The following is an 11,000-nucleotide window of genomic DNA, read 5'->3' on the forward strand; positions in this document are numbered from 1 at the left end:
CAGGCTGGTCTCGAACTCCTGACCTCAGGTGATCCACTCGCCTCAGCCTCCCAAACTGCTGGGATTACAGCCGTGAGCCACGACGCCTGGCCCATTTTTTTGTTTGTTTGTTTGTTTTTTGAGATGGAATCTTGATCTGTCACCCAGGCTGGAGTGCAATGGCGCAATCTCAGCTCACTGTAACCTCCGCTTCTTGGGTTCAAGTGATTCTCCTGCCTCAGCCTCTCGAGTAGCTGGGACTACAGGAGTGTGCACCACCACGTCCAGCTAATTTTTGTATTTTTAGTAGAGATGGGGTTTTACCATGTTGCCCAGGCTGGTCTTGAACTCCTAGCCTCAAGTGATCTGCCTGCCTCAGCCTCCCAAAGTTACAGGCATGAGTCACCGTGCCCGGCCACTCCCTCAGTTTTTTACCCCGATATCACCTTCTCACAGAGTACCTCTGCAGCCTCTCTACTTAAAAACTCACCCGCCTTAGAATTCTGATCCCCTTTTTCTGTTCATTACGGCCCCACAGCACTTATCACCCCGATATAAACTGAAGGTGTTTATGTCGTTTACTCTCTGCCACTCTCACTAAAAGGAAAGCTCCACAAGGGAAGGCAGTGCTGGTTGTTGGGTTCATGGCTGATTTCCCAGCAATGCTCCTGGAATATAGTCCACACCCTATTCATGCTTGCTGAATGATAGCTGCACGTGAATACGTGAGGAAAGGAGCCCAGAGAGATGAGATGGCCTAGAACCAGCCAGCGGTACCGCCTCCAAACCCGCGTCCTGCCCTGCCGTCCCCGTGGCCCCTCCGCCCTGTCCCCCTGCCCCAACCCACCCTCCGGGCCTGCTCCAGCTGCTCCGCCAGCTCCCCCAGGGCCTGGCCGTGGCGCTGCCTCAGCTCCTGCACTGCCACCTCGTGGATGCGAGTCTCCTCCTCCAGAGTCTTCTTCAGCTCCGTCACCTCCTGCTCCCTCTTGGACCTTTATTGGGGGAAGGGAGAGGGGAAGAGAATTTCAGAGCAGAGGAAGGCAGGGGCTTTGGGGGAGCTGGTTGTTTCTCCTTTCCATGTTTCCTAAAAACATAAGAGCCTCATGTTATGCTCCCCAGGAGATCTGGGTGGTGACACTGTGGAAGGAGTGTGGCTTTAAGGGTGAACTCCTATTCACCTTTCAAAACCCTTATCCAAAACGCCCTTCCTCAGGAAAGTCTTCCTGGATCTCCCATAGACTTGGTTTAGGAGTCTTCAGTTAGCACCCACAATGCCCTGTGTCACTCCACTAAAGCACCCCTTGTTCTGGGTTGAGATTGTCTTTGCCTGAATCTGCCTCCCCTGAGACTGGAAATTCCCAAGGGTAACACCTGGGTCTGACCCATCTCTGTCCCCAGCTTGACCAGGCTGGGCCTAGAACTGGTGGTTCAAGAACAACTGAACCGTAAGCCTCTGTAAGGACAGAGACTTTGCACCTAAGTCCTTCCCCCAGCCCTGCACGTGCACAGGCTGTGACAGCGGCTGCCACCGGGCCTCACCGGAGCTCCTGCTGTGCGTTGGTGGAGTCCAGCGTGTCCTCCAGCTCACTCCGCAGCGCCTCCAGCTCCTCGCCCAGGTCCCGGCGCTGCTTCTCCGCCTTGGTCCTGGCCACGCGCTCGGCCTCCAGGTCCTCCTGGGCCTCGGCCAGGGCTGCTTGAGCCTCCCGCAGGGATTTCAGCAGCTGGGCCCGGGCCCCACCCTCGTCTTCTGCCCTGGAGGTGACAAGAACCATGGAGTTGGTACAGGGGCAGGCAAGGGCGAGGCAATGATTTCTGGGGACAGAGAGGCTGGATGTGGGCTTTGGGGGTGGCCAGTCCCAGGTTCGAATCCTATCTCTGCCACTGGGTACTTGACTCCAGTACTAATTTAATTTTTTTGAGACAGGGTCTTGCTCTGTTACCCAGGCTGGAGTGCAGTGGTGCAGTCATGGCTTACTGCAGCCTCAAATTCCTGGGCTCAAGTGATCCTCCTACCACAGCATCCCATGTAGCTGAGACCACAGTTGTGGTCCACCACACCTGGCTAATTTTTTTTTTTCCCCAAAGAGACGGGGTCTCACAATGTTGCCCAGGGCTGGTCTCGAACTCCTGGCCTCGAGCCAGGAGGTGGTTCCATCCTCCCACCTCGGCCTTACAAAGTGTGAGATCGTAGGACTGAGCCACTTCGCCCAGCCTGACTCATTTCGAACCTCAGTTTTCTTAGCTATAAAGTGGGAATGACAGCAACAGTAATCGTTGGAGACACTTAGTAAGTTCCTGCCTCATGCCAGCGCTTTACTTGTATCACCTCATTTAATGTTCCTGCCAAATGAGGAAACTGAGGCCCAGCACGGAGAAAGCACTTGCCAAGGCTACCCAGTCCGTGAGTGGCTGGGTTGCCCCGGAGTTCCTCCTTGTAACTCTCACAGGGATGTGGCTTCCTGTCCCCTCATGCAGTGTCATTGCAAAGAGAAGCTGGATCCAGGGGCTGCATCAACTGGGACCTGGGGGTTAATGGCTCAGGGAGCCACACAGGCCTGGCTCAGTATCCTCTCCTGGCCCCCTGCTCTGGCAAGTGACTTAAGAAGGGCAGGGTCCTGGTTTGTGGGAGGACATGACAATGAACACTCTCCTTTACCAGGGTTGCTGGGGGGATGATGACAAAAATAAAGCACAAAAAGGCCACATGTTGTATGAAATATCTAGAATAGGCAAATTCTCTTTAGACAGAAAGTGGATCAGAGGCTGCCAGTCTGGGGAGAAGGAGGGATGGGGAGTGACTGCTTGTTTTTTTTTTTTTGAGAGAGGATCTCGTTCTGTCACCTAGACCAGAGTGCAGTGGCTCCCTGCAGCCTCGACTTCCCAGGTTCAAATGATCCTCCCACCTCAGTCCTCTAAGTGGCTGGGACTACAGGCACACGCCACCATGCTTGGCTAATTTTTTAAAGTTTTTGGTGGAAACAGGGTCTCATTATATTGCCCAGGCTGGTCTTGAATTCCTGGGCTCAGGGGACCCTCCTGCCTCCTCCTCTCAGAGTGATGGATTATGGCATGAGTCACTGTGCCCGGCCGTGATTGCTTAATACATACAGGGTTTCCTTTTGGGGTGATAAAAATATTCTGGAGGCCGGCACAGTGGCTCATGCCTGTAATCCCAGCACTTTGGGAGGCTGAGACAGGTGGATCACCTGAGGTCAGGAGTTCAAGACCAGCCTGGCCAACATAGTGAAATCCAGTCCTTGCTAAAAATACAAAAATTAGCTGGGTGTGGTGGTGGGCACCTATAGTCTTAGCTACTTGGGAGGCTGAAGCAGGAGAACTGCTTGAACCCAGGAGGCAGAGGATGTAGTGAGCCAAGATCACGCCACTGCACTCCAGGCTGGGCGACAGGGCAAGACTCCATCTCAATAAAAGGGAAACTGTTCTAGAACTAGATAGAGGTGATGGTTACACAGCATTGTGAATGGGCAAAATCTACTGAATTGTACACTTAAAAAACGGTTACTTTTATGTGAATTTCACCTCAGTAAAAAAAAAAAAAAAAAAGTAGCAAGAGTAATAAAAGTAGTAACAGAAACATCTGGCATTTATTGAGGGCTCAGGGTATGCCAAGCGTCTGAGGAGTACTTTCTTCTTTAACCCTCACACTAACCCTAGGAGTAGCGTCTATAATTACCCCATTTTATAGATGAAAAAACTGAGGCTAGAGAGGTGATGTGACTTGGGTGAGGTCACATGACTAGAAAGGGGCGAAGCCAGGATTCCAACCCAGAAGTCAGACTCAAAGATGTGTGTTCACAGCCAGGTGCAGTGCCTCACACCTATAATCCCAGCACTTTGGGAGGCCGAGACAAGTGGATCACCTGGTGTCGGGAGTTCGAGACCAGCCTAGGCAACGTGGTGAAACCCCGTCACCACTAAAAATACAAAACTTGCTGGGCATGTTGGCGGGGGCCTGTAATCCCAGTTACTTGGGAGGCTGAGGCATGAGAATCACTTGAACCTGGGTGGCGGAGGTGGTAGTGACCAAGATAACACCACTGCACTCCAGTCTGGGCAGCAAAACAAGACTCCATCTTAAAAAAAATTTTATATATATATCTATGTTCTTAACCCCCCCCCCCCACACACACACCATGTTCCACCAACTCTAAGATGCACAGTTTTTCACATTTTAACATCTCTGAAATTCAGTTGTACTTGTAATCAAGGAGGTCTTAGATTGCATGGAGCACAGCGCATAAAAAGCATCTGAAATACTAAGCACATCTGACATACAATAGGAGCTCAATTATTGTGAATGAGTGTAAATAGAATTATTATGATTCCTAACATAGGCCACCTGTCAAATCTCAGCTGATTCTGGGCTGTTTGGTGTGGGGAGGCCAAGAAGGGGAAGAGGAAGAAATAGCTTTTTTTTTTTTAGACGTAGTTTTGCTCTGTTGCCAGGCTAGAGCGCAGTGGTGTGATCTCGGCTCACTGCAAGCTCCGCCTCCCGGGTTCACGCCATTCTCCTGCCTCAGCCTCCCGAGTAGCTGGGGACTACAGGCGCCCGCCACCTCGCCCGGCTAGTTTTTGTATTTTTAGTAGAGACGGGGTTTCACCGTGTTAGCCAGGATGGTCTCGATCTCCTGACCTCGTGATCCGCCCGTCTCAGCCTCCCAAAGTGCTGGGATTACAGGCTTGAGCCATCGCGCCCGGCCGAAATAGCTTTTTTTTTTTTAGACGTAGTTTTGCTCTGTTGCCAGGCTAGAGCGCAGTGGTGTGATCTCGGCTCACTGCAACTTCTGCCTCCCGGGTTCAAGTGATTCTCGTACTTAAGCTTCCTGAGTAGCTGGGATTACAGGTGCCTGCCACCACACCCAGCTAATTTTTGTATTTTTAGTAGAGATGGGGTTTCGCCATGTTAGCCAGGCTGGTCTCAAACTCCCCACCTCAAGTGATCCACCTGCCTTGGCCTTCCAAAGTGCTGGGATTACAGGTATGAACCACCGTACCTGGCCTAGAAATAGCATTTTCTTGTTCCGTTTGTGCACTGTTATGCAAGTTACCAGACACATAGAGTCTTGTTCCACTTTTCGCTTAACCTAGTGGGCCCGGAACTCTTGCTATCTTCATTTGACAGAAGGGGACACTGAGGTGTGGAGGGATGTGGCTTGTCTGTGGCTGGTGAGTGGCTCCACCGGGGTTTGCACCCAGGAGCTTCTGACTTGGGCACCCCATGCTTGCCCCACCAAGCCCGCCCCCCACCCTGCACCTGGCCAGGGCAGCCTGCAGCTCCTCCTCCTTGCGGCCCAGCTGGGCCCGCAGCTCCTCTGCCCGCTGTTGCTGCTCCACCATCTGCTCCTGCAGCTCCGAGCTCTCCCCGTCCAGCCTCCGCTTCAGCTTCTCCAGCTCCTGGCGACCCTTCTCCTCCTTCCGTAGGCGGTCTGGAGGCAGGGTTGGGGGCCACGCATGAGGACTCCAGGCCTGCACACTCAGCCGCTCCCACAGAGACCACAGGCCCCCAGCCACATATAAGGCTACGCTCAGCACCTCCCTTAACACCTTCTCCTCCTCCCACCTTCCCCATCTATCTCGGGGACTCTCCCCACAATGTTGTCCTAGACCCTCGGCCAGACACCTACGCACTGTCCTCTCCTCCTCATCCCCACTGACAGCCCATGCCTCCTCCCTCTGACTCTCTGCCCTGTGTCCACAGCCCTGCCTCCTCCTTGTGCCCCTTCCTTTCTGTTTCTGATTCTAAGTCAACAGGAAGGGACAGGGAGACAAAAACGTGTCTGAAAGAGACAGACAGTGGAGCAGTCAGATGGGAAGAAAGTAGGATAACCCAAGACACCACGGAGAGAAAGGGAGTTGGATTTAGAGATGCATGAAGAACTCAAGAGCTGGGAGGACACTCAATCTGCCCTGAGCCTTCCTTCCTATCCCATTTAGCAGACACAGCCACTGAGGCCCTGTAGCACATGGAGCTTGCCTGAAGTCCCCCATCAGAGCACACACAGACCCCTACAGCTCCCCACTGGCTGGGCGGGAGCTCACCCTCCATGTCTGCGATTGTGGCCTCATACTTGAGCCGTAGCTTATTGAGGCTCTTGACCTTCTCCTCCTCCTCAGCTGCCTGGGATGAGAACTCTGACAGGCGATCTTCTAGCAGCTTCCGCTCCTGAGGGGTGGGGTGGGGTGAGGTGCAGTCAGGAGCCGGGCCAGGAGCAGCCCCTACCTGATCTGAAGCTTCTGGTGTTGTTCTCATCTATGGTTCTGCTCCTATTCACCCTTCTCTGACCTTCCTCCCCCTACACCTCCCTCTTCTTCCCATTCCCTGGGGTCTATAGACCCATCCCACCCCCACCAGTGCACACCTGAGAAGCGCAGTGTGGTAACCGCCATGGTTTGAAGTTCACCATTCATTAACGCACCAACGCACCCGCTCCCCACTTTCCCAGCTGCCCTCAGGCCCCCAACCTTGCTCAGCTTGGAGTTCTGGTCTTCCAGGAGCAGCAGGTCCTCCTCAAATTTCTTCATTTTTGCCTCTGTCGTCACCTTCTCCAGCTGCAGCTTCTGCCGTGCCCCCTCCTCAGCCTCAAGGTGAGCCTCTAGCTCCTGGGGAGGGGAGGCAGGAGGAGTGAGCATACACGGGCCAACAGATGGAGCGTGATGGGAAGGATGCGGACGGGGATAGTCTGCGGATCCCCGGGGTGGCTCAGAGAGGTGCATACCCCGGGTGAGGCTGGGAAGGATAAAACCTTTATTGGCGGCCGGGTGCGGTGGCTCAAGCCTGTAATCCCAGCACTTTGGGAGGCCGAGACGGGCGGATCACGAAGTCAGGAGATCGAGACCATCCTGGCTAACATGGTGAAACCCCGTCTCTACTAAAAAAAATACAAAAAAAAACTAGCCGGGCGAGATGGCGGGCGCCTGTAGTCCCAGCTACTTGGGAGGCTGAGGCAGGAGAATGGCGTAAACCCGGGAGGCGGAGCTTGCAGTGAGCTGAGATCCGGCCACTGCACTCCAGCCTGGGCGACAGAGCGAGACTCCGTCTCAAAAAAAAAAAAAAAACAAAAAAAAAAACCTTTATTGGCTTTCCCATTTCATTCATTAGCTCAACAAGCATTTATTGAGTGCCTAGTGTATGCCAGGCACAGTTCTAGACACTGAGGATGGGAAAAGTTCCTGGCCTTCTGCAGTGAGAGATGACCGCACCACTGCACTGAAGGCTGGGTAACAGAGCGAGATCTCGCCTCTGAAAAAAATATGAACACCTATCCTTGTGGAAATCACTTTCTTGTGTGGGGGTTAGGGATACAGATTATAAACAACAAATATAGTAAATAGGTCGGGTGTGGTGGCTCACGCCTGTAATCCCAGCACTTTGGGAGGCCAAGGCGGGCGGATCACGAGGTCAGGAGATCGAGACCATCCTGGCTAACACAGTGAAACCCTGTCTCTACTCCGTCTCAAAAAAAAAAAAAATTTAAACAGAATAAAATAAAATAAATTCAAAAAATAAAGTTGAGTCTTGATTTCCAATGTGCCTGATGACTGTCATATTGGCAGTACCCATTTCTATAATTTATTTACTATGTTTATTTTATTTTTTAAATTATGTATTATTTATTACTATTTTTTGAGATGGAGTCTCGCTCTGTCACCCAGGCTGGAGCGCAGTGGTGCGATCTTGGCTCACTGCAAGCTCCACCTCCCGGGGTTCAAGCGACTCTCTTGCCTCAAGTTCCCGAGTAGCTGGGATTACAGGCATCTGCTACCACACCTGGCTAATTTTTTGTATTTTTAGTAGAGATGAGGTTTCACCACGTTGGCCAGACTGGTCTTGAACTCCTGACTTCAGGTGATCCACCCACCTCAGCCGCCCAAAGTGCTGGAATTACAGGAATGAGCCACCGCGCCCAGCCTATTTTATTGTTTGAGACAAGGTCTCACTCTGTCACCCAGGCTGGAGTGCAGTGGTGCCATCACAGCTCACTGCAACCTTGACCTCCTGGGCTCAGGTGCTCCTCCCACCTCAGGCCTCCTGGGTAGCCGTGATGACACTACAGGCGTGTGACACCATGCCTGGCTAATTTTGTGTTTTGTTTTGTAGAGAAAGGGTTTCACCACATTGCCTAGGCTGGTCTTGAATCCCCGGGCTTAAGATATCCTCCCAAAGTGCTGGGATTACAGATTGAGGCACTGCACCCAGCCAAGACTCAATTTTATGTGTGGCCTTGACATCTGGTAAAAGTAGGAGGGGCCTCAAATGGCCTAAACAAAAGTCCTCCTACTCCCTCTGCTCCCCCAGATAAGGTCCCCCAGCCTTACCTGGAGACCCTCCTTATCCTGGGGACCAGGCACAGTGCCTGCTTATCCCTGAGAAGCACATTCCAGCTCCCTGCCAGCCCATGGAATTACTGAAACAAACCAATCGCATTTTCCCACAGTACCCAGGAGTCACCTCCACCTGTTGTTGCAATGAAGCCTGTTTCCCACAGCCCCTGCTTGTTCACTCTGCTCTTGAGGGCAACACCCATGTGGGTGTCAATGGTGTGGTGTTGGCCCGTCAGGCTGTGAATATTCAATATTCAAGAAACTGCTGTCAATCAATCTCACCTGTCTGGTGTCCGGTGCTGTGTGCTCAGCCATCCCCATAAACCTAGGGAAGGATCCCACCCTCGGTCCCACCCTCGGTCAAGAGAAGTTGATTAAAACACTACTGGGCCGGGTACGGTGGCTCACGCCTGTAATCCTAGCACTTTGGAAGGCTGAGGCGGGCAGATCACCTGAGGTCAGGAGTTCGAGACCAGCCTAGCCAACATACTGAAACACTGTCTCTACTAAAAACAAAAAAATTAGCTGGGTGTGGTGGCACATGCCTGTAATCCCAGATACTGCTGTAGAGGTTGAGACAGGAGAATTGCTTGAGCCTGGGAGATAGAGGTTGCAGTGAGCTGAGATGGCGCCACTGCACTCCAGCCTGGGTGACAGAGCGAGACTGTCTCGAAAAAACAAAAAACAAAAAAACACTACTGAGCCCTTGAAATGTGGCTGATGTGGACTGATGAACTGAATTTTCTGTCTTATTTAATTTTACTTATTTTAAATTTAAAACAAGACACCCAATCACTGAAAAGCTTTTTAAGCATGTTTGGAACAACTTGGTCATGTGAATCTAGTTTTTATAAACTGCAGAAATTATGAAACTGAAATACAGGTCAAGTGTTTCCAATGAGAATTTAGTATCTGAATTGAGATGTGCTGTAGTGTAAAATACACACTAGATTTTGAAGAGGAACCATGAGGGCAGCCTGCCCGTGAATGAAGCCAGGAGATAGAGAGAGGGGGAGTACTGAGGACATTGCCTGAATGCCTGGATCCAGCCATGCCCGAAGCTGAGGACAGCATTTGGGCGCCTGGATCCAGCCATGCCTGAAGCTGAATATATCACTTGGACGTCTGGATCCACCCATACATGAAGCTCACACATTCTAGGGTCTCCCGTAATCTGAATAAAAAAATGTATACTTTTTGCAAATTCACTTAGAACTGAGTTTTCTACAAATTCGTGGCCCAAAGACACATGGTTTGCAGAAGCAAAGGTGGATGGTGTAGACAGAGGGGTCTGGAGGGTGGCCTGGTGGGCATGCAGGGGGCCAGACCTGTATGTGCTGCTGAAGCCTCTTCTTCTCGGTTTGCAGCTGACGACTGCACTCCTCCTCCTCGCCCACGCGAGCCTCCAGCTCTGACACCACCAGCTCCAGCTCCTGCTTGCGGGCTGCCAGCCTCCCCCGCGTCTCCTCGGCCTCTGCACACAGTTCTGCCTCTGCTCGCAATTGCTCTGCCAGGCGGGTGCGCTCCTCTTCCAGCTGGGGAGTGTGTGGGAAGTTAGTGGTCAGAAAGCAGTGCTCCCAGGGCAACCTGCACCAGGTGCCTGCTGCTGCCTTGTAACTTGCTTTGGCCTTTAAGGCCTTCAGGGCAGTACTGAGGGGTGAGAGGACACAGTGTCCCACCTCCTCCCCCTCAGGTCCCCGTCTCAGGATGAGCCCATATCCCCCTAATCACTAAGTCAGAATCCTGGGGATGTCCTTCTCCCTCACCTCTCACAGTCATCAGCCTGCACCCCTGCTCTCTCTGGCCCCTCCTCTCTGTCCCTACAGCCCCAACAGGCTCAGGTTTGCCTTCTCTCACCTGTCTCTCTCCAGACTCCTCCCCAGCCTCCCCCCCCCAGCCTCCCAGCCTCCAGCCTTTCCCCTTCCAGTCCATCCTTCAAATAACCCCCTAAGGGTCTTTCTACCATCTCACATTTCATTTAATACTTCCATACTTAGAAATGTAACCACAGAAAATAATGCAGAAAAGGCAAACAGAAAAATGCTCAAGAAGGGGTTTGTTCTAGTATTATTATTATTATTATTATTATTGAGACAGAGTCTCACTCTGTCACCCAGGCTGGATTGCAGCAACACCATCTCGGCTTACTGCAACAGCCACCTCCTAAGTAGCTGGGATTACAGGCGTGCGCCACCACACCCGGCTAATTTTTGCATTTTTAGTAGAGACGGGGTTTCACCATGTTGACCAGAGTGGTCTTGAACTCCTGATCTCAGGTGATCTGCCCACGTCAGCCTCCCAAATGTTCTAGCATTATTTTAAGATAGCCAAATACTGGAAACAGTTATAAGTCCACCGCCTGCATACCATAGCCCGGACACAGCTGAGGTCCCTGCGCCCAGATCCTACAGCCCAGCTCCATTCTGGCTCTGCAGGACTCTCCCACCCCACCCCTACCCGGCCCATACCCTGGCTACACCCCCAGGGCCCTGCTCCCTGCACGTCACGATTTAACCAAACTAAACAGCCCCAATCCCCGCCAGGCCTCAGTACACCTTAGCTTTGCTCCCATCCTCCTGACAGCCCTGCCTGGGCACAGGCTGGCTCAGAAGCCCCGCCCCTCACACCTGGCTCCACCCACGTGACACAGCCCCGCCCCCCCCAAGACACGCCCCCAC

General features: G+C 52.4%; 1 protein-coding gene across 4 annotated transcripts in view; it reads right to left on the reverse strand.

The window, feature by feature from the left end:
* The window catches only part of MYH14 (myosin heavy chain 14), a 94,628-nt gene that overhangs the window by 33,733 nt on the left and 49,895 nt on the right, over positions 1-11,000 (reverse strand). For all 4 annotated transcript variants that reach the window (XM_017882099.1, XM_017882097.1, XM_017882098.1 and 1 more), the window contains 6 exons: positions 9,651-9,857; positions 6,463-6,600; positions 6,040-6,163; positions 5,255-5,426; positions 1,519-1,731; positions 827-971 (listed from right to left, as the gene is read on the reverse strand). In XM_017882099.1, the coding sequence (XP_017737588.1) occupies positions 827-971; positions 1,519-1,731; positions 5,255-5,426; positions 6,040-6,163; positions 6,463-6,600; positions 9,651-9,857 (999 nt within the window). The remainder of the gene's footprint in view (positions 1-826; positions 972-1,518; positions 1,732-5,254; positions 5,427-6,039; positions 6,164-6,462; positions 6,601-9,650; positions 9,858-11,000) is intronic.

Source organism: Rhinopithecus bieti, unplaced genomic scaffold (genome assembly GCF_001698545.2).
Source record: "Rhinopithecus bieti isolate Rb0 unplaced genomic scaffold, ASM169854v2 scaffold_12070, whole genome shotgun sequence".
Classification (NCBI taxonomy): domain Eukaryota; kingdom Metazoa; phylum Chordata; class Mammalia; order Primates; family Cercopithecidae; genus Rhinopithecus; species Rhinopithecus bieti.